Here is a 23,944-nt window from a genome sequence, read left to right on the forward strand (position 1 = left end):
TGTATTGAATGCTAGCTCTTGTAAGTAGTTGGAAGGTGGAAAACTTGGATGACTTGAATGTGGGGGTGGTTGGGGTATTTATAGCCCCAACCACCAAACTTGACCGTTGGTGGAGGCTGCTGTCGACGGGCGAACCAGACACTGTCCGGTGCGCCAGCCACGTCACCTGGCCGTTGGGTTCCGACCGTTGGAGCTCTGACTTATGGGCCCACCTGGCTGTCCGGTGGTGCACCGGACAGGCCCTGTAGGCTGTCCGGTGTTCCACCCGCGCATGCTCTGCTCCTCTGCGCACGTAGGCGCGCATTTAATGCGTTGCAGTCGACCGTTGCGCGCGAAGTAGCCGTTGCTCCGCTGTCACACCGGACAGTCCGGTGTGCACCGGACAGTCCGGTGAATTATAGCGGAGCGGATTCCCGAAGCTGGCGAGTTCAGAGTTGCTCTCCCTTGGGGCACCGGATACTGTCCGGTGGTGCACCGGACAGTCCGGTGAATTATAGCAGAGCTCCTCTGAAAATTTCCGAAGGTGAAGAGTTGGGCGTCTAGTTCCCTGGGGCACCGGACAGTCTGGTGCACCAGACCAGGGTGCCTTCCGAGTTGTCTTTTGCTCTCTTGTTTGAACCCTTTTCTTGGTCTTTTTATTGGCTTATTATGAACCTTTGGCACCTGTAGAACTTATAGACTAGAGCAAGCTAGTTAGTTCAATTATTTGTGTTGGGCAATTCAACCACCAAAATCAATTAGGAAATAGGTGTAAGTCTAATTCCCTTTCAATCTCCCCCTTTTTGGTGATTGATGCCAACACAAACCAAAGCAAATATAGAAGTGCATAATTGAACTAGTTTGCATAATTGTAAGTGCAAAGGTTACTAAGAATTGAGCCAATATAAATACACATAAGATACACATGGATTGTTTCTTTATTTTTATCATTTTGGACCTCGCTTGCACCACATGTTTTATTTTTGCAAATTCTTTTGTAAATTCTTTTCAAAGTTCTTTTGCAAATAGTCAAAGGTAAATGAATAAGATTTTGAGAAGCATTTTCAAGATTCGAAATTTTCTCCCCCTGTTTCAAATGCTTTTCCTTTGACATAAACAAAAAACTCCCCCTTAATAAAATCCTTCTCTTAGTGTTCAAGAGGGTTTTAAGATATCAATTTTGAAAATACTACTTTCTTCCCCTTTTGAACACAATGAGATACCAATTTGAAAATCATAGTTTAAAATTAGGTGGTGGTGCGGTCCTTTTGCTTTGGGCTAATACTTTCTCCCCCTTTAGCATTAATCGCCAAAAACGGATACTTAGAGTGAAATATAAGCCCTTTTTTAACTACTTTCACCCCTTTGGCAAATAAAACATATGAGTGAAGATTATACCAAATATGGAGAGTTGCTCGGAGCGACGGCGAAGGATGAGTTATGGAGTGGAAGCCTTTGTATTCGCCGAAGACTCCAATTCCCTTTCAATATACCTATGACTTGGTTTGAAATTCACTTGAAAACACATTAGTCATAGCATATATAAAAGAGACATGATCAAAGGTATATTTATGAGCTATGTGTGCAAGACATCAAAAAGAAATTCCTAGAATCAAGAATATTTAGCTCATGCCTAAGTTTGTTCAAAGTTTGTTCATCTAGTGGCTTGGTAAAGATATCGGCTAATTGATCTTTAGTGTTAATATATGCAATCTCGATATCCCCCTTTTGTTGGTGATCCCTTAAGAAATGATACCGAATGGCTATGTGTTTAGTGCGGCTATGCTCAACAGGATTATCCGCCATGCGGATTGCACTCTCATTATCACATAGAAGAGGAACTTTGGTTAATTTGTAACCGTAGTCCCTAAGGGTTTGCCTCATCCAAAGCAATTGCGCGCAACAATGGCCTGCGGCAATATACTCGGCTTCGGCGGTAGAAAGAGCTACGGAATTTTGCTTCTTTGATTCCCAAGACACCAAGGATCTTCCCAAGAACTGGCAAGTTCCCGATGTGCTCTTTCTATTAATTTTGCACCCTGCCCAATCGGCATCCGAATAACCAATTAAATCAAATGTGGATCCCCGAGGGTACCAAAGCCCAAACTTAGGAGTATGAACTAAATATCTCAAGATTCGTTTTACGGCCGTAAGGTGAGCTTCCTTAGACTCGGCTTGGAATCTTGCACACATGCATACAGAAAGCATAATGTTCGGTCGTGATGCACATAAGTAGAGTAAAGATCCTATCATCGACCGGTATACCTTTTGATCGACGGATTTACCTCCCGTGTCGAGGTCGAGATGCCCATTGGTTCCCATGGGTGTCTTGATGGGCTTGGCATCCTTCATTCCAAACTTGTTTAGAATGTCTTGAATATACTTCGTTTGGCTAATGAAGGTGCCCTCTTGGAGTTGCTTCACTTGAAATCCTAAGAAGTACTTCAACTCCCCCATCATAGACATCTCGAATTTTTGTGTCATGATCCTACTAAATTCTTCACATGTAGATTCGTTAGTAGACCCAAATATAATATCATCAACATAAATTTGACATACGAACAAATCATTATCAAGAGTTTTAGTAAATAAAGTAGGATCGGCTTTTCCGACTTTGAAGCCATTAGTGATAAGGAAATCTCTAAGGCATTCATACCATGCTCTTGGGGCTTGCTTGAGCCCATAAAGCGCCTTAGAGAGTTTGTAAACATGATTAGGGTACTCACTATCTTCAAAGCCGGGAAGTTGCTCAACATAGCCCTCTTCCTTGATTGGTCCATTGAGGAAGGCACTTTTCACGTCCATTTGGTAGAGCTTAAAGCCATGGTAAGTAGCATAGGCTAATAATATACGAATTGACTCAAGCCTAGCTACGGGTGCATAGGTTTCACCGAAATCCAAACCTTCGACTTGTGAGTATCCCTTGGCCACAAGTCGGGCTTTGTTCCTTGTCACCACACCATGCTCGTCTTGCTTGTTGCGAAAGACCCACTTGGTTCCTACAACATTTTGATTAGGACGTGGAACTAAATGCCATACCTCATTTCTAGTGAAGTTGTTGAGCTCCTCTTGCATCGCCACCACCCAATCCGAATCTTGAAGTGCTTCCTCTACCCTATGTGGCTCAATAGAGGAAACAAACGAGTAATGCTCACAAAAATATGCAACACGAGATCTAGTGGTTACCCCCTTATGAATGTCGACGAGGATGGTGTCGACGGGGTGATCTCGTTGGATTGCTTGGTGGACTCTTGGGTGTGGTGGTCTTGGTTCTTCATCCTCCTTGTCTTGATCATTTGCATCTCCCCCTTGATCATTGCCGTCATTTTGAGGTGGCTCATTTTGTTGATCTTCTCCTTCATCAACTTGAGCCTCATCCTCATTTTGAGTTGGTGGAGATGCTTGCGTGGAGGAGGATGGTTGATCTTGTGCGTGTGGTGGCTCTTCGGATTCCTTAGGACATACATCCCCAATGGACATGTTCCTTAGCACGATGCACGGAGCCTCTTCATCACCTATCTCATCAAGATCAACTTGCTCTACTTGAGAGCCGTTAGTCTCATCAAACACAACGTCACAAGAAACTTCAACTAGTCCTGAGGACTTGTTAAAGACTCTATATGCCCTTGTGTTTGAATCATATCCTAGTAAAAAGCCTTCTACAGTCTTAGGAGCAAATTTAGATTTTCTACCTCTTTTAACAAGAATAAAGCATTTGCTACCAAAGACTCTAAAATATGAAATATTGGGCTTTTTACCGGTTAGGAGTTCATATGATGTCTTCTTGAGGATTCAGTGTAGATACAACCGGTTGATGGCTGTCACACCCGGTTTTAGAAGGCAAACCGAATGCGAACCATGTACGTGCCAGGATCAGCAATTCACGTACACAGCAGTTACATAACATGGACATCATCACACAGTGCTCAAATAGTATTAAAAAGGGAAATAATAGTCGATTACATCATATGTCTGAGACATCCACATAGTCTTTACAATAAATCGAAGTGCGGAAAAGAAACGTAGATAAACGCGGCCTTAATAGGCAGCCGACTGGGGGTTGCCGCTAACCCACGCCTAGAACTCGTCATAGTCTTGGAACTCCTGGAAGTCTCCTTCCACAGCTTCATCTTCTCCTGAGCAGTGGTTGCAATGCTGATAACCTGGGGATGGGGGGGTTTGGTGTGTAGAGCAAGGGTGAGTACACATCAACATACTCAGCAAGTATCCTGTTTGGCTGTAGTGGACTAGCTTTATGTGGGGATAAGTCAAGCAGTTGCTTTTAGTTGGTCAGACTATTATTTACTAATAGAAAGCCAGGTTTTAGCATTAACCCAAGTTATTAGCCCGATGTACCCTTTCCAAACGGAAAGAATACCACTTACCAGCACCATAGTCATAACCAAAACCATCAGTCTCATTGCCACCTATAAACCAAAGTGTCTCTGATCAAGTACCACTAATCACTGGAGCTCCCTTGGCCGCTCATAACCGCGAGCACGGCTGATATATCAGTTTTCAAACACTCTGCAGAGGTTGTGCACTTTACCCACAAGCCGTGATTCCCTTTCTGCCCGGAGAGAGCTACTCCCCATTGACCACTACCTAGGTGGCCTAGCAGGGCATCACTACGTAGCCTTTACAAAGATTCCCTGGGGCTGTAGCCGCCCGTTAGGTTTCCTAAATGCACCGCACTCCTCCCCAAGGGGCGAACCCAAACTTAGCAGAGCGAGCCACATACACCGAGCCCCATAGACGGCATAATGGCTAAACGAACTACACCTCGGATCCTCTAATTATTCAGCTAAGGGCACCCCATTCCACCCTCATGGTTGCACTGTTTTCCCGGGCGGTCATCCATAGAACAGGTCCTTACGGAGAGGCACTCGAGAAACCGCTCGAGCCCCCTTAAAGGCCACAAGTACAACATCATAATAAGAGAAGGGAAAACAACGTATCATAGATAATCTCATCATGTTCATTGATTAGAGTTTGAGCAATAGCATAAAGCTAAACAATAATAATCCAACCCGAATAGGTAAACAAGGACATGGATAACAAAAGCTAGTCAATCCTTAGGTATACATGTGTAAAGCGGGAGGTGAATTAAAGAATGAATAGGACAGAGATAGGTCAAGGGACACTTGCCTCCACCAACCGACTGCTGCTCAGGGGCTTCTCCTGCGAGTTCTTCGGGCTCCTCGACCGAATCGTTCTCTATGCGATTGCAAGCATACATACATCCATCCATTCAAATTAGGAAACAAACAGTACACCATACCAGAGAACAAATAAAGTAAATATGCATAGAATATCACATACGATAATGCATTTACCATGGTTAGAAAGAAAACAGGGGAAGGTCTCGCAGGGGTTAAAGCTTACTCGAAACGTATTACGGGTAAACGAATAGCTAAGCGTTACGTGCTCTAGTTCTGCTTAGCTTCAATAATAAGGATTAGCTACATGCACTAATGCAAACGTGACCACTTTTAGTAGATTAACATTGAATGAGGTAGACGATTAGCTATACAAATTAACTAACGTAACCAATTTCTAAATTGAGACTCCTATCTTATTAATATAAACAACGTGATTAGCGCGCATAAGATACGGGGGGGGGGGGGTAGACGATGGCACGACGGCCGTGCCAAGGCACTGCGCATTACGCGGGCACACGCGCGAGGCCGCACGCACGCGCCACAAACTAGCTGTGCGCACGTCGGGGCCGCGCGCTAGCCGAGCTCAAGGCCGCACGCCATAGGCACGCTGGGCCGAGCTCGAGGCCGCGCCGGGGCCGTCACAACGCGAGCAAGGCACGGCGGGGCGAGCGGGCAAGCACGCCGGGGCAAGCGAGCACGGGTGAGCGAGGACGCCGCGGACCACGGCGGGCGAGGCACGGGCGGGGCGAGGACACGGCCGGCCACCACGCCGGGGCGGGGACGGCGCGGCCGAGCCGGGGCGGGGCTCGCCGGGGACGGGCGCGGCGGGGGAGGCCGAGCCGGGCACGGGGGCGGGCGGGTCGCCGGGGGGCGGCCGAGCCAGGCACGGGGGCGGGCTCGCTGGGGGCGGCCGAGCCGGGCACGGGACGGGGCGGCTCGCCGGAGGGGCGGCCGAGCCGGGCATGGGACGGGGCGGGGGCGGCTCGCCGGAGGGGCGGCCGAGCCGGGGCGCGGCGGGGCCGGCGCGGGCGAGGGCGGGCGCGGGGCGAGGCTGGGCCGGGGCGGGGCGCGGCCGGCGCAAGCGAGGGCGGGCGCGGCCAGCGGCTCGCCGGAGGGGCGGCCGAGCCGGAGTGCCGAGCGGACGGGGCAGGGCGGCTCGCCGGAGGGGCGGCCGAGGCCGGGGCGAGCGCGCCCACGGCTCGGGGGAGGGCGCCGACGAGAGGGGGAAGGAGGAGGAAGGGGAGGGAGAAGAGGGGAGGGGGAGGGAGGACCTCACCGTGGGTGAGGCGGGCGGCGGCGGCGCTAGGGCGGCGGCGGCGGCGGTTAGGGTTAGGGAGAGGGAGAGAGGGAGGGAGAATGACGGGCGGGGCCCGCGGGGAGGGAAATGTTGGAAGAAAAAGAAAAAAAGGGGAAGGGGGCGGCTGGGCCGCTTGGGCCCAAAGGGGGAGGGAGGCGCGACTGGGCCGGCTGGGGCGGCCCACGGCGGGGGAGGGGGGTGCGGCTGGGCCGCCGCGGGGCCCACGCGGGAAGGGGGGAAAAGGCCGGTTGGGCCGGCCGGCTGGGCCGCCCGCGCCAAGGGGGGGCGCGGCTGGGCCGAAATGGGGAAGGAGGGGGAGGGGAGAGAGGAAAAGGTTTTCCTTTTCTTCAATTTTAGATGAGTGATTTCCACAATCTCAACCAAACAAAATAAATGCATAGCTCGGCATGGTACGACAAACAAAATAAAGCATTTTAGGGTTTTGCTTTACACGAGATCTAAAGCCAAAACCCGCTATAACTTTGGAAAAGATCAAGGTTTAGCGAGGAGAAAAGGGAAAAGGAAAGGGTAACGCCTGAATTTGGTGGAGAAGAAGGAAAAAAAATTCTACCCCCAAATTCAGGGCGTTACAAACCTATCCCCCTTAAAAGAATCTCGCCCTCGAGATTCAGGGTTGGCTAGCAAAGAGCTCAGGGTATTTGGCCATCAGATCATCTTCACGCTCCCAGGTTGCTTCTTCCTCAGAGTGGTGATTCCATCTGACTTTGCACATTCTGATGGTCTTCCTTCGGGTGACTCTGTCTGCGGTCTCAAGAATTTGCGTTGGCTTCTCAACATAGGTCAAGTCCTCCTGGACTTCCAGATCTTCCACTGGCAACTGCTCCTCCGGCACACGCAAGCACTTCTTCAATTGAGACACATGAAAGACATCATGCACAGCAGACAAATTTTCTGGCAGACTGAGCTGATAGGCCACTTCTCCACGCCTTGAGAGAATTTGGTACGGACCAATGTAGCGGGGTGCTAGCTTGCCTTTGACTCCGAACCTTCTGACTCCTCTGATCGGTGACACTTTCAGATAGACAAAGTCTCCGACTTCAAAACTCAGCTCTCTTCTTCTTGTGTCTGCATAGCTTCGCTGTCTTGATTGCGCTATCTTCAAATTTTTCTCGGACCATCTTGATGTTCTCTTCAGCTTCCAGCAAAATGTCTGGCCCGAATACTTGTTTTTCTCCAGGCTGATCCCATTGCAATGGAGTCCTACAACTCCTTCCATAAAGTGCCTGAAATGGTGACATCTTCAAACTGGCCTGGTAACTGTTGTTATAGGAAAACTCTGCATAAGGCAATCTCTTATCCCATCCGGACTGATCTTGCAACGCACAGGCTCTCAACATGTCTTCAAGAATTTGGTTGGTTCTTTCGGTCTAACCATCTGTCTGCGGATGATATGCTGAACTGAAATTCAGATGCGTGCCCAAGGCTTCATGCAACTGCTGCTAGAAATGAGAGGTGAACTGTGTTCCTCTGTCTGACACTATCTTCTTTGGCACACCATGGAGACAAACGATCCGAGACATATACAACTCTGCCAATACTGCACTGTTGTAGTTGGTCTTGACAGGTATGAAGTGGGCTGACTTGGTCAAGCGGTCCACTACTACCCAAATGGAATCGTAGCCGGCTCGAGTGCGAGGCAATCCGACTATGAAATCCATACCGATTTCATCCCATTTCCACTGAGGAATTTGCAATGGTTGCAGCAATCCAGCTGGTCTCTGGTGCTCTGCCTTGATCCGCCGACAACTATCACACATAGCCACATGCTCTGCGATTTCCCTCTTCATTCCGTACCACCAGAATTTCTTCTTCAGATCCTGATACATCTTCTCACTGCTAGGGTGAATCGAATAGGCTGTCTCATGAGCTTCCTTGAGGATCAACTCCCGAATGGATTGGACATTGGGAACACACAAGCGGTCTTTGAACCATATCACACCTTCTGCATCTTCCCGAAAATCTTTGCCTCTGCCATCTAGAATCAGTCGCCGGATCTCACTGACCTTCTCATCATTCTTCTGCGCTTCTTTGATTTCTCGCTCCAAGGTAGGTTCCAACTCAACTGTGACTCCTCGCGAATTGTTCAGAAATCCGAGGCTCAACCTGTCAAACTCCTTGGCCAACTCATAAGGCATCGGACGAGCGACCATCAGATTGACCTGACTCTTCCTGCTCAAAGCATCTGCCACTACGTTCGCTTTGCCTGGATGGTAATGGATATCCAACTCATAGTCTTTGATCAACTCTAACCATCTTCGTTGCCTCATATTCAACTCTGACTGAGTGAATATGTACTTCAGACTCTTGTGGTCTGTGTAAACATCGCATTTCTGTCCATACAGATAGTGCCTCCATGTCTTCAGTGCGTGAACCACTGCTGCCAACTCTAGATCATGGATTGGGTAATTCTTCTCATGAACCTTTAGCTGTCGGGACGAGTAAGCCACAACTCTTCCCTCTTGCATCAACACACATCCCAAACCAGTGTAACAAGCATCACAATACACCGAGAAGGGCTTGTGCACATCAGGCAAGACTAGGACAGGCGCTGTAGTCAACTTCTCTTTCAGCGCTTCAAAGGCCTCTTGGCATTTCTGGGTCCACTTGAACTCAACCTTGTTGCCTAGCAACGCTGTCATTGGTTTCGCAATCTTCGAAAACCCTTCAATGAATCACCGATAATATCCGGCCATTCCAATGAAACTCTTGATTCCTCGAGCATCTATTGGCGCTTTCCAGTTCAGAATGTCTGCCACTTTCTTCGGATCCACAGCCAATCCTTCTTTGTTGATTATGTGACCCAAGAACAGGACTTCATTGATCCAGAATTCACATTTGCTCAACTTTGCATACAACTGGTGCTCTCGCAATCTCTGCAATACTATCCTCAAATGATCCGCATGTTCTTCTTCGCTTTGAGAATAGATCAGAATGTCATCAATGAATACCACCACAAACTTATCAAGATAATCCATGAATACACTGTTCATCAAGTTCATGAAAAAGGCTGGCGCATTGGTCAAACCAAAAGACATCACAGTGAACTCATACAAACCATACTTGGTAATGAATGCCGTCTTCGGAATGTCCAAAGGTCGGATCCTGAGCTGATGATAACCTGACCTCAGATCAATCTTGGAGAACACACTGGCTCCTCTCAACTGGTCGAACAGATCTTCTATTCTGGGCAAGGGGTACTTGTTCTTGATTGTGACTTCATTCAGAGCTCGATAATCGATACACATCCTTTTGGTGCCATCTTTCTTCTCCACAAATAGGACAGGGGCGGCCCAAGGCGAGGTGCTTGGCCAAATGTAACCTTTCTCTGACAGCTCATCAATCTGCTTCTTAAGTTCAACCAACTCTGGTTCGGATATTCTGTAAGCTCTCTTAAAGATGGGGGCAGTTCCAGGAAGAAGCTCTATGGCAAACTCAACTTTCCGCTCTGGTGGCATGCCCGGTAAGTCCTTTGGAAACACATCTGGGAATTCGGACACAACCTTGATACTCTCAATTGGGTCTGCTTCACTGCTATCAACGGCCATCTGATAACAACTTCCTTTCTTTGGCTCAGGCGGGACTAACTCGGTCACCACTTCCTCTCCTAGTGGAGACACCAACTTGATTGTCCTCTTATCACAACTGATAACTGCCTGATACTTATCTAGCCAATTCATCCCCAGGATGACATCTATTCCCTGATTACCCATTACTATGAGGTTAGCGGGAAACGCTATCCCCCTTATTTCCACACATACATTCAAGCAAATGCTATCAGCTCGAATTCTACCACCGGCTGAGTCAATTTGAATGGGGGTTGACATGGTAGTAATTGAAAGATTATGTGCTTCTACCCATGATGCAGTAATGAAAGAATGTGTTGCTCCAGTATCAAATAACACTTCTACAATATGGGAGTCGACTGGGAACATACCTACTATCATGCCGGGGGTCTCCTGAACTGCTTCAGCCTCCAAGTGATTCAGTCTTCCATGATTGTAACGCGGCTGAGAGCGGTTGCCTGCTCCAGGCTGAGACACGTTCTGCTTTGCTGGGGCATTGGGGCCTGACTGCTGCTAGGCTGCCTTCTTCGGACATTGCATCACCCAGTGGCCTTGCTCTCCACAGTGGAAACATGCTCTGTTTCCGACCTGAGCTGGTGCTGCCTGACTGTTCTGCTGGTTTGCTAGGGCAGGAAGACAAGGTGCCTGCTGATTCTGCCTCTGAAACTGACCTCCTGACTGATTGCTCTGACGGTTCTGATACTGGTGCTGAGGATACTGCCTTTGGAACTGCTGATGTTGCTGAGGTGGACGCTGGTTCTGCCTGAACTGCTGAGGTTGATTGCCTGAGAAACGAGGACGATTGCTGCTTCCAGGCTAGGGTCCACTGATCTTGCGCTTACGATCCTCCATCTCCTTACGCTTCCTCTCTGTCATGATTGCTCTGTCAATCAGGTGCTGGAATGTCGGGAAGGTATGATTCATCAGTTGATAGTGCAGAGGGTCAACCAAGCCTTTCAGGAAACGGTATTGTCTCTTGGCGTCGGTGTTGACATCTTCAGGAGCATAGCGAGACAATTGCAGAAACCTGTCTCGATACTCACTGACTGACATTGACCCTTGCTTAAGGGCCAGGAACTCCTCCTTCACTACTAGAAATATACTTATTTAAGACACACATTTTAAGACAGATACATGTGCATTTTATAGAAGCGTCTTTTATCATATGGTGATGAATAAGGTAAGACAGTTTGTTGGAGATCCGTCTTTAATAAAGAAGTGTTTTGAGACGGTTACATCATAAGAAATGTCTTATGTTGATTTAAGACGGATTGTTATTGAAAACCATCTTAAATAAATATACCTTTTGATTCATTATGATTTTAACAATTGTCTTAGATTTTGGTTAGTATATTAGACACTTCTATATATGAAACCATCTCAACTAAAGATATTATAATAGTCCTCTAGACTATAAGAACTGACTTAGATGTTAGTGGGTATACTAGACACATCTAAATATGAAACTATCTTAGTATGATATTTCTGATAAGGCGTATTGTGAAAAACATACAGTGTGTTTGGTTAGAGGCATTGGACGGTCCGGATCTATCCGAACCTACATCCGAGCCTAAAATAATGTTTAGTTACCGTCACAGATCCATCTCGTCCGTCATCCACTTGTTCTGATCTAAAACTAAAACCAAGAAGCTACTCATTCCTCCCATTCGCATCTAGCCTCACAGGCGGCGGCGGCTCCCGCCGAGCGCTGAGCGTCGAGCACATCGGCCCAGGAACACCAACGCTGCGTGCAGCAGCCCCGCTAGGATCGCCACCGACGCCGCCGTGTTGTACAGGACGAACCCCATCGGGCTGTCCTTGGGCACAGGTATGGTCGAGATGTGTTGAATCCTTTGGGCTTCCGCTTGTTTTGGAATCTGCTTGGGCCATCTGGTTTCTTCCTCTCCGCCCTCCAGACCTGTACGTCTGGGAACTGATTTCAGTTTGGGTTTTTTTGAGGAGATGGGTGCGATGCGGGAGGAGAAAGATTGGGCTAGTGCCTGGTTGCGTGCTGTGAAAAAACGACTTTGATTTTTCTTTGGTCTGTAGATGTGCTATGTTTTCTAGTTTGATCCATCGCTACAAAGACATAATGGTCTAGTACTACTCAATTTAAGTAGTAGCAGTTTGATCCATCAACATAGCAGCGTTTGAGTAGTACTAGTTCATTTCTTTGATTTTTCTTTGGCATCAGCTAGAACGACGCATGGCAATTTAACTTTAGTTGTGTGGCGATACTTCCTTATGCCATACTACATAGTTCAGTTTACCTTATTCGATTTCTCATAACTTAAAGAAATCTGCACATTAACTTAATTCATAACTTATTCAATTTCTTGCCAATCTTCTCTTCTTGTTTCTCTTGCAGGTTTTAATTCTCTCTTTACACATATCTTGGTCTTTAATTCTCTCATCACCAGCGTAAGGTAACAATCTAATCTGTTATGTTTTTTTCATTTTTTTCTGTATTATTCCTTGTCTATTCTGTATTGGGTTGGGTCTATTATGTATTGTATTAGCTAGACTGTAAATTATGCATATGCAATCAATTGTATTAGCGTAAGATAACTTTCAATATTATTATAATGCTGAGCTAAAAATGGGCTGGATATCAATTGTATGATCGGAGTAGATCAATATTTTAATGCTGGATAAAAACTTCTCAATTTTTAATGTATATGCTGGATAATGGCTGGATAAAAAATGTAACCTTTTTTATTGTATAGTCCTCTAGAGGATCACTTGGGAGTTGTGAGTGTAGAAAAGTAAAAAAAATAGTCGAGATAGGCAAACCGGTGATCATATCGCTTGGGAGTTGTGAGTGTACGCACTATCAGATAAAAATGCCATGCCAGTGAGCGTACGCACAAGATCGCTTGGGAGTGATGTCTGATGACCTGGTTCCTCAAAACAAACAAAAAATGGATTCACTCCATTTCCCTAACCAAACACAAAGAAAGAACCATCCGATCCTATGAGGAATGAATCCATTCTGGATCAACTGGTTCCGGATAGAGTCAATCCCCTAACCAAACACGCCAATAATTAATAGTGAATTCGACTTAGTTTGATGATATACATGATATAAAATGTAAAACTTATCTATGTAAATAATTCCTTCTAATCTCTTTTATTAAATCCGGGGAGGATTTTTTATACCCTCTCCACACTCTGCAGCCCGCTCGCCTCCACCTTATCACGACACTGTGCCCCGTCCGTCCTGCCCAACTGGTCAGGCACCTGTATCAAGCAATGTCTCCCTATGGAACCCCTCTCTCTTCTCTCATCTCCACGTCGATCGAATCCAATCTAATCCAATCCAATCCACAACAAACAATGGCTTCCAACGGCAGCGACATGGTGATGATGTACGGGACACGGCGCTGCTGGAGCCATCCAAGCAGCCCAAGCCAGCGACTCTCTCCGTCAAGGTGAGCCTAGCCCAGATGCTTCGTGGCATGATCATCATGGACGTGGTCACCCTGGAGGAGGCACACATCGCAGATTCGTAGTACACAGCTCTAAGGTATTAAAAAATGATGCATCAACATCTTTTGTTCTTTTTTCACTCATAATGCAGGAAACACAAATAGGCCATTCGATTTTTGTGCATATATTAAGTACAATGATAAATCATGCAATGTGCCAGTTTTTGCCCAAATGATGCCTATTCTGTTGGCTTCATTAAGCCACATGGGAGATGCTTTGTACATTTAGGAATAAGACAAGAAAACATGATTACTTCTGGTATTTTGAGGAATAAGACAAAAAAACATGATTACATTTAGGCTATGCTTTGTGCGAGGTCAAATGATTAGTGAATTTTTCATTATTGATGAAGGTATTGTTTGATTTGTTCACCACTGAAAAGTGAAAACTTGGCAGTAGCAGTCTCTGAGATTAATGTGACAATGGTAGACATGATCATTTGCTTCAAAAAGCGACGGCTGCTTGTATTGATGAATAAATCTCCTATTAACATATTTTGAATGAAGTACTTTGGTTGATGTCTAAGATACTCAAGTTACATGTTTCTTCAGTCAGATATCATACAAGAGTACAAATGAGATTAATGGTAAATGCATAAGGATAGATGGTATGAAGGAAGATTGTTTGCTCTGCTAAGAAGTCTGAATACTCGAAATATCAGCTTTACTGCTATAGTGATTCAACAAAAAAATTTTCTATAGTGCTAATTTTATACAGGAAGATGATTTCTCGATGGACATTCACATGTGAATTTGGATGGTACTCCGGATATAAATGTCCAAATGAAGGTTATTGGGTTCTCATGTACAACATTGCATAAGTGCTCACTTTATTCATGGGTACAACATTCACCACATTATCTTACACTTAGTTGTAGGCCACTTTAGGAACGTATTTTTTTTATGCCGCTTATCTAAAGCATGGAGTTCCCATTTATGATTTATGTCACTTACATATGATACTATCGTTATCTCTCCTGTTATTTGTTTCAGGTATCATAATTCCTGGATTCCAAATCTGAGACGGATGTTGATGTTGACTATAACAGCTTGTACTCAAAGCAGGGCTTTCTACAGGGTGAGGTGCTCGTTTCGTTGTGGCTAGAGTAACTTGTGTACTCTATCTCATCGTTTTTAATTTATTTAGTTTTCACAACAACTGTTTTGTGATATGTGCTATCACTTGATACTTAGATTCATGCTATTAGAGATTCATACCTCAGGTTTGCAAGATGTATGTCCTAAGATTTTTATGGCTTTCATACCTACATACATTTGCTTGGTAAAATATATGAACTGAACATATAAACGCGGCATATATAGCTAACAACTGTGCCTGGAAATTCATGCATGACAAACAACTTTGCATACGCTATAACCCAAACAACTATTGATGTGCACTAATTTATTGTATTGTACTTCTATAAAGGATGAAATCATGTCTGCAATCGAGAAACACATAACTGCTTGGACATTTTTTCTAGGAGGTAATTTGCATTGGGTCTTTGCCTCATGTAGCTAGATGGATATCCTCTGCCTGCAAGTATAGATATGAAAGTATGTATATGAAATTTTCTGTTCTGGCATTAGAATGCCATGCATATGTTCCCTCGGTAGGTTCTGCCACTCTTGAACTTCAGTCTGTACTCATACAAACAGAAATTATGTTTGGTTGCAGCGAGGGGTATAATGCCTTTCTTTTCCCAATGCAAATGGAAGTCATGTTACTACAAAATGGAAGTCATGTTACTACAAAATAATTGTCCTATCTTGGCAATTTTCTTTCTTGTGTAATGATGGCCCAGATGTTTAGATTACTGATTAGCAGTTTTTCTATGCATTATTCTGAGTTTGTAGACAACAAACATGGGCGTCTTTTGATATTAATTTTTAGGTCAAAGGTCAGTTGGAAAACATACCTTTGCATCAGGTTAGTATAAGTGAATGTCTCCTTCATTGTCATAATTAAGCTGTATTTGGTTGTGTCACAAAACAAATCTAACTCATCATTTTTTAATTCCTATGATTTACGTATCAAGGTTTCAAGGGGTTTAGTAAGGTATACCATCCTATGCTGAATATATCAGTACTTTTATATTTACTAGTATAGTGCCCGTGCGTTGCTACGGCATGTCAATTATTTGATAAAATGTTAGTTCACAACGATTACAATGTTTTGTGACAATATGTTAGGGTGAAAACAGACAATTTACATTGACAATACTTTCTTAAACATGGAGTTGGATAGGTAGAGGGAGACTGGTATTGCAGCCAAGAAGCAAGAAAATAAGAAAAGAGAGGCAAAAGTAGCCACCTACTGTTGGTCCCCCAACAAATACAAGCGTGAAGTATGGAGAAGTCGTTGAATGTAACATAAAGAGCAGAACAAAAACATGCAGAATTATCATCCATCTACCCTTTACCTTTTAAAAGAAGCTATGTAACATATAACTGAATGTGGCTCCATTGTGCTCTCCGCATGATGTTTCTTTGTACGCATAGCACTCCGCAATATTCACCAAAAAGTACCGGATCACATCACAAGCGGCGGGCGGCAAGCCCAAATCGTTCACAAACACAGGTATACATGCCGCTTGGCGAAGAAATCAGCTGGAAAATCCTACGGGATCGAGGCGGAGGGGTCACCTGGAGATAGAGAACCTTGAGGCTTGGGTCCACAGTCGGAGGGGAACGAGACTGCTGCGTACTTTAAATTTTATCTTTTAAATGAATATTCTCTGTATTCTACAAAACACTCTAAAACGGGTACCTGATAAGGTGCAATTTGTACCCGTGGCCCTGAAATCTGTACCTGATACATTGATCAAATTTGAAATTTGTACCTGATAAGGTGCAATTTGTACCTGATACAAACACGGGTATACATGCCGGCTTGTGCAAATTTTGCCCCTATAAGGTGCAATTTGTACCTGATACATTGATCAAATTTGAAAGACTTCATGTACCCGTGGCCCTGAAATCTTCATGTCGCTGGGAGCATGAACGGGCACTGGCATTTTGCAGGACGAAAATAAACCGGTGGATGTCGCTGCTCATACAGGTGCTCGGCACATCCTTTGCCAGTAAAGGCATCGCACTACCTGGGAGGCTGGGAGAAACGGGGTGCCCGCTCTGCCGCTCATTCATAAAGGCACAGACCATAGATGATGATGACTCAGGACAGTGCCAAAGGTACCAAAGTAAAAGGTACCTGGAACTACGAGAGAGAAAACAAAAAACATGTGTTCAGATGATAATTGACCTTAATATATATAACATATAAGAAGCGCAAAAATAGGACAGATTTCAAAACGGGTACCTGGAACTTACTGAAGCATGTAAATGTAAGCAGTTTAGAGTACACCCTCTTCATGGCCGACGGAGGCAACGTTGGCACTGTGTACCTATGTTCCTGTCGAGCGCCGTCTGGTTGGCATCCGTGTTGCGCAGCAGGTCCTGGTAGTCGCTCTCGGAGCAGATGTAGAAGCGGCTGGTGAAGAGCGAGGACGGCACACAGATCTCCGATATGAAGCGCAGCAAGCAGGCATGTCCAGTGAACCCAAACAAGGTGAGGGATTCGAACACATAAATACAAACAGCATGACCCAACTGCAGGCAAAAGATCACTGAAACACAAGCAAAATTGACACAAATAGTACAAACATAATACACGGGGGGATAATATTGTTCCTGCCTTTAGTTCTATGCTAATAACCTGAAGTTAATATTACAATTCTGCACCAAAAACCTCCTCCCACTATATCCCAAAACTCAAAAGGGATCCAATTGTTCCCTTTCTTTGGCATAACCAAGGAAATAAACCATTAAACCGACACCTTATTCTGGGGATACTAATGACCTCTAATATATGAACTCATCAGGTATATTCACATCGGATCTGATGCTAACCAGAAGGAACAGAGCGGAACAAACATAAATAAGTAAGACTTGCACCTGTTTCTCTGATGGTGAATACTGGATCTTAAAGGAGCATATCAGACTTGGCAGGCAGTCTCCTATAGAAGTTGAAAGGCACGGAGGGCATCCTGCTGCGGAACCGGGGATGTCGCAGCAGGTAAAGCATGGCTATGACCATCAAAACCTGGGACGGCGTCACGTACAGCACAACGGCGACCACCACGGGAACTGATGACCTCAGTGCCTGAACGAACCATTGATCCAGCTGGTGGAACCGCCTCCGTTGGCTTGGACACCAATTCAGGGATAGCAGCTGCGCCAAGACATATGTATCAAAAGATATTTATATAACCTTCATAGGAAGGCAAACCATGGCATAGACAAGTACAAGTGCTGATTACCACAAAGTACACAATAGTCCATACATGGCAACAAAATTACAAAGCACTCTTCATTACAACACAGTAAGAGTAGTTGACATAAACAATAGCACAAAGTACTAAAGCGTTATGAACTATGAGATGTGCATCGCATGCATGATGCATGTGTCATGTAGTTACGATACATTATGAACATGTCCAATCTCACGAAACACAAACTGTAATTGCACAACAAACTAAGTTTGCTTGGACAGACGAGCAGTGCAAACCTTTTTTTATAAAAAAATGGAGTGGTACACTGAAGAAATATGCATGTTTACCTGGTGAAATTTCTGGCCCAGTTGTTGATTGGGGCATGAAATGCAATCCCGGCAGCACCTTTAGATCTATGTTCAGGAAATGAAACAACAAAATGATAAGTGGAAAGTTAATGGATTGTGCAATATTATACTCTTCATTTTAAGAACACAATAACTCTCTCATGACAGCAATGATGACTGAAGAGTCATATAAGCAAAGAAAAGTACAAGAGGTCTTCGAGAAATATATACCAGGCTCATAATAAAGGTAAACAGAGCAGTTCAATGGGCTGCTTCATTGGGCCAAACATAAATATAATGCATTTGTGAGACCTTATTCTCTGCCAAACTACATGAAAATTCCTCTGAACTCATGCATCTCATCGGATTTAAGCTTATATTTTGAAGTTGCATAGTGATCAATTTCTACTCTAGATCAAAACCTGATACATAGTGCTCATTATGTTTTATAGTGCCTTTAATGTTTTACATTGTCTAGTTGATTCATGTCTATAGCATAAATTATATGACACAAGAGATCTTTAAACTTTCAAGTAACATAAACAAAAATCAGCAGTGTCAATGTTATTACCGTCATGTCCAACTGTGTTGATCGTTTCTAGAATCCTTTCATGACCTTTATCTGTTTCGCTGGTTCCATTTGCTGAAATGTGCAGTGAAATATAGAAGCCACTTATAAGACAGTCCAAAAAGATGTTCGGATTACTACTTTTTACAAAATAGATCTCTAGATTTAAAGAGGATAAGCTTCATAAATGAAAATTCATTTGGAAGCCAAGCAATACCAATCGTCTGCACAATTTGAAGATTCGCACACATGCCATCAGTCCATTGAGCATTTAAGAATCCCCAATCTATCTCAAATGTCTCATCAACATCACTCCGACTTCTAAACAACAATATGACCTTTAAACAGTTTAAATAGAAATATTCCAAAGGCAACAACCATTACCTTTACTTGTAGGTTTTCAAGGTTGTGACAACTCCTTAGCAAGGTAAACCTGAACAAAATGGGCCTACTCTCGACAACGCTTGAGCATAATCTATGTCACTACAGTGAAATATCTTTTTTCTTGTATTGCTTATTAACAAAATAATGTGTGATTGGTGCTTTTCTCTATAGGGAAAGCTAACTGAACGTATTTATAAACAAACTTATCAATCAAATTAAATGTACATGTACCTATTTTAGAGATATTCAACGTGTTTCTTCATTGTAAACACTCTAACACTCTGAACAAGCATAATAGCATACTTCTATCTGATTGGACCACACAAAGTCCAAACAACTGTAGAAAGTAAATCAGGAGACACAGATAGTAATTGCTGATTCTAGTTTAGAACATCAGTTTTGCAGATAAAAGGGGAGTGGAGAGATTATGTTTTTTCATGCACCAGACTTGGGGCGATCTTGACCTTGTTGGGAAACGGTTGTGCGGGCGCGTCCTTGGCTTCGCAGGCAGCGCGCTTAGCGAGGTTGGTCTAGCGCCGCTTCCCAGGTAGTTCCCCTCGTTGTTGTGTAGCGTCAGGCACATTATGCACTCACAGCCATAAAGAAGCAGAATAAGTGCACAGATCAGAGATAGGAGTGGTGTGCTTACTGGATTAAGTAGTTTGAGAACTAATTATAGAGATGAGTGGCTTGCATACCAGATTGAGCAGTCCGAGAAGAAAAATTGTTTATTGTTTCTGTAGATAGTTGTATCTTCTTTCTTGGAGTTTCTCTTATGGATGGTTGTTGAGGTCCTACAACAAAGCATATATAGGTTCAATCAGTTTATACATGAAGGAAAAAGGAAAATTGATCAAATAAAATAAATCAGAAACAGCAACAGAAAGGATTTGCAACCAAAATTAGGTGATGTTTGTATAACGGGATATGAGAGGCTAGACAAAGGGATGGAAAGCTCACCCGCTGCTTGGTTCACAGGGAAGGAGGGGGAAAGAGAAATTCGGACCTCTTGTCCCACTGATTCTATCCCGTCAGGAGGGATGGGTCGTGCTGAGATAAGAGCTCTGCACACTGCTGTAGATTACTGCCCGCCTACACGCTCGCCTTCCACAGTCCACACAAGTTACCTGCAAGAAAAGGTGAATGCTCTATGACAAGCAGACTGACAGGATGGTTCTTCGAGTGTATTTCTTCCACTTTGGTGGCACCAGTTTGTGGTTTCACCAGTCGCCAGTTGCCTGCTACCTTGAGTAAGCTAGAAAGATCCCTTTGTGCTCACTACAACCAAGCACCATTCAGCTTAGCACAAAATAAGAACAAAAGCATAGAAAGGAAATAATTATAAAATCATTTGACTCACGAAGCTAGAAGGTGCGATGAGCCCTATCCCTCCATACCTGTAAGTCATTGTACAGTACAATAGTATGGTACTTCGTTTCCAATAAAAAGATGGAAACCCATAGGAGTCTTTTAAGAACAGTACTACAGTAGGATAAGCTGAAGCTTCTAAAACACCAATGCATCTTTGAAAGTACAGAAATCTGAACTGCCTTCATATTTGCAACATATAACTAAAATATATGTTGGCAAATGTTCCTAACGATACTACGAACCTAAAAGGCAACAAAATTAATTAGGATAATAAGTTGAGTATCATTACAAATAAAATCATATCTATCTAATGTGCCTAATAATTTCTTGTATTTCTTCTGGAATGTTGTCTTTGGATTCATTGTCCTTGTACTTCAATAATTCTATTAAGAATTTGGTCCTCAGGTCATTCCCATTCTGCACATTCATTATTACATATCATTGAACTCGATTAATAATCAATTATAGAAGAACAATATTGACAAAGTATTAGAACAAATAGGGTACTCACAGTACAAATGCAGGGTAACCTTATACCATTCCAATCGTGCATAAAGTTGATAACAAGAAAGCCAGATAAATCCCTACAAATTAAAATAATATGTTGTTACATATATGTAGACAAAATTAATAGGTTGTTCGGGTTAAAAAAATTACCAGTTTAATGTTCTTGGAACCCATGTTGGTACTATACGACGCCACATATAAATATCGTCTTTCCATGTAGGATTGGCCAATTCCATGGCAGCATTCATATTATTGGCAATATAATGTATATTATGGATATAATGCATGCTAGGATGATCACCCTTAAACCATGATGGTATAGGCATGGAGTCCATTATATAGATGCTTCTAGTGTCCATGTTAAGTACATATAAGGTAAAGTGACCCAAGAAAGAAAAGGGCAATAGAATCTGCAAGTTAAATAATTAGTTCAAGTAAGAGAAAAAAACAAGATTACAAAAATGATGAAGAGTATAGCTTACTTGTTTGCAATCTGAAACATCGTACTCCATGTCAGGCCAACATTCTAATAATTTTGCCAACATGTTGATATCTGGCTTTGCACGAAGGCGAGGATCTCGACCAAATTTAGTTATGGACTACTTTTTGTTAGTAAAATAATTATATAATGAACACACTTATATAAATAAAGACGAATTACTTGAACTTACACAGAACTGTAGATCCATGTAGTGGTATTTTTCTTCCAACAAGAACAAGGAATCATTGCATGCGATCATCCGAACAGCCATGTTAAAACAATCTGTATCCATCGGCTTATTTACATCCAATATATCTTTAAGTTTTTGAAGACTTAAAGAAATTGGATAAGGTTTAGTGCTCTGAATCCAATGTTTCCTATTAAATGAACAATTGTTTTTATAGTTAAATCAAGTACATATGTGTTGAATATTTACCATGCATATACTATATGAAATGAGAATTAACTTACTTTAAATATTTGTCGTTGTCTATCCCCATGATATATGTGCATAATACAAACATCAGTTCTTGCGTGTTTGTTGATGTTACTTTAGCAGGCAGAACATATGGAGATATATATGGTTCAATCTGATGTGATGTATTTGACGATTTAGATAACTCACATGGAGTATCGATTATTTGAACATCACTTGAACTCTCTCCATCTTCATCCACATTGTGGTCAAGATTTTGATGTCCTTTCTTTGTGTTTAATCTCGAGTCCCATAATATTGCAGGTAGCTTAAACCTAAACATTGTTATATCATCCTGCAAGTATATAAATATAAATTAAAACAAAAGAAACATTGTTCCTATAAATAAATATACGTCCTCTACCTGAGTTACGTTATCAGATAGGGAGGATCCTGTCCAGTATTCCATATAGTTTATCATCCATAGCCCGCAAGATACCCTAATATGAAATTTAACAGATCAGGTGAGTTTCTATGTATATATGAAAATAAATAAAACCAATTTTGTAGAGTTGTGGTCACATGAATTTTACCCATCGGTTTGCATTTGTGTTGTGATCTTCTCTATAACTGGCCATGATGCAACATCAAGGTTCGACCACTTGCCTTGGTAAAGCTCTTTATGTTTTGCTGCAAGTTTAATCTGTCTTTCTAGACCTTTTAACTATGTGTATATATAAAACATATCAAGATTTATAGATAACAAATAATGTAATGATGAAATAGTCATAATATAAAAGAAATGATTACTCACTGTAGTATAAAGGTCTCGGCGATCCGTTATTTGTTGTCCCATAGAATCGAGTACATGTACCTCACTTTTTTTTGCATTCAGAACTGCCAGGTACCAGTGAAAATCTTCTATATTCATTGGAAGGAACACCTTCATAGAACATACATTAACATTAATTTGTAAGTATTGTGCACCAATATATTACATATTACATATATTAAAAATGAGATGAGTTTTAGGTCAACCATGTCAGACTGTAAATAGTTGTCCACCCTTTGTTCAATTGTGTCTTCCTTACAATTTAAGAGCACCTTAGGGTCGCCATCACGCTTAAGCAGACTGGAAATGAATGTGTTCTCCAAGAAGACCTTTCCACCTTCTCTATGAAGTAAATGCTCTTCACCCCTAATACAGTGTATATATGCATTGAGGGCCTGTACACCAAAAGAATACAATTAACAGATCAAATATACATGCTAGCTTTAAATATGTATACCATACTGTATAATATGATAATTATAAATATATATACTTTATTACTGTATATAATATGGACATACAAATGTACTTACTTTGTCAGACAATTGCATGTCACCATGAAAAAGACATTCCATATCATTTCTATTTAACCATGCGCTGTCGATGTTCACCACAACTTGTTTCCCCGGTAATGTTTTAATGTATTCAATAAGCTGAACATCTTCTGGGGTGCACTTATAATCTATACAATGAAAAATATTATACTTAATAAGCAAATGATATATGCGAAAACCAATAAGATGCAATAAGGCAAGAACAAAAAAATTACCTTCAGAGACAACTCGAGCTACATTCAATTTCTTTGGTTTCTTATGTTGTGATATTCTAATAAGTGTATCCAAAGCATCTTGTTGGTTCTGCTTTACCATATCCGCATCAGAACTTATTTGACTTGATTCATTTGGAACATCCAAAGATGTCAGGTGTATCACATCTGTATGAGGAGTGAATGAAACATAAGTATCTTGACAAAAGCATTGTTAGGAGTACTCATAAGACAATATTTACATTTAGGAGTGTAGATAAGAGAGCATACCCGGTTGTGGCCCAAGATCGGCTTCAGTTGACACTTCTACATGATTGAAAATACAGTCAATGCCTACTCCCACAACATCGTGTGATTGTTTTGCAGCATTACCAACACTGACCTTACTATCCGCGCTCTCTATATATATGGCGCACAAGAGAAGAATTAAGTGTCAAACAAATATTTATTATGCAGACCTTAGTTTTTTGTAATTGATAATAGCACTTACCC

The 23,944-nt window shown here is 42.9% G+C and overlaps 1 protein-coding gene, 1 long non-coding RNA gene and 1 other non-coding gene across 7 annotated transcripts; 1 reads left to right on the top strand and 2 right to left on the bottom strand.

The window, feature by feature from the left end:
* Positions 1 to 11,568: 11,568 nt before the first annotated feature.
* LOC103632097 (uncharacterized) lies at positions 11,569 to 15,863 on the top strand. 4 transcript variants are annotated; one of them, XR_002749365.2, is made up of 5 exons: positions 11,569 to 11,850; positions 12,391 to 12,448; positions 14,229 to 14,350; positions 14,504 to 14,588; positions 15,759 to 15,863. It is a non-coding gene; the product is annotated as an uncharacterized protein (transcript). The 4 variants fall into 4 exon arrangements; XR_002749364.2 differs by lacking the exon at positions 15,759 to 15,863 and adding an exon at positions 15,189 to 15,472; XR_002265518.3 differs by lacking the exon at positions 15,759 to 15,863 and adding an exon at positions 14,940 to 15,155.
* A 48-nt stretch (positions 15,864 to 15,911) lies between these two features.
* On the bottom strand, positions 15,912 to 17,240 carry LOC109942861 (uncharacterized). 2 transcript variants are annotated; one of them, XR_002265516.3, is made up of 2 exons: positions 16,841 to 17,240; positions 15,912 to 16,727 (listed from the first exon to the last, which is right to left on the bottom strand). It is a non-coding gene; the product is annotated as an uncharacterized lncRNA (long non-coding RNA). The 2 variants fall into 2 exon arrangements; XR_002265515.3 differs by having other exon boundaries at positions 16,216 to 16,727; positions 16,830 to 17,240.
* Positions 17,241 to 17,526: 286 nt separating this feature from the next.
* Positions 17,527 to 23,237, bottom strand: LOC103632134 (uncharacterized). Its single transcript, XM_023300581.2, has 11 exons — positions 23,220 to 23,237; positions 22,959 to 23,081; positions 22,669 to 22,797; positions 22,448 to 22,578; positions 22,279 to 22,354; positions 21,911 to 22,209; positions 21,630 to 21,816; positions 19,384 to 19,417; positions 18,700 to 18,771; positions 18,129 to 18,194; positions 17,527 to 17,741 (listed from the first exon to the last, which is right to left on the bottom strand). The coding sequence occupies exons 1-11, from the start codon at positions 23,235 to 23,237 to the stop codon at positions 17,527 to 17,529; spliced, it is 1,350 nt and encodes a 449-aa protein (XP_023156349.2).
* Positions 23,238 to 23,944: the final 707 nt, after the last annotated feature.

This window comes from Zea mays, chromosome 1 (genome assembly GCF_902167145.1).
Source record: "Zea mays cultivar B73 chromosome 1, Zm-B73-REFERENCE-NAM-5.0, whole genome shotgun sequence".
In the NCBI taxonomy this organism is placed as follows: domain Eukaryota; kingdom Viridiplantae; phylum Streptophyta; class Magnoliopsida; order Poales; family Poaceae; genus Zea; species Zea mays.

Bases quoted from the DNA above. Each gene is read 5' to 3' on its own strand.
- LOC103632134 (XM_023300581.2), bottom strand. The intron at 21,817-21,910 runs GTAAGTTAATTC...TTCATTTAATAG, and splicing joins GACAACGACAAATATTTAAA to GAAACATTGGATTCAGAGCA. The intron at 18,772-19,383 runs GTATGCTATTAT...TGCACATTTCAG, and splicing joins TGTGGTCCAATCAGATAGAA to CAAATGGAACCAGCGAAACA.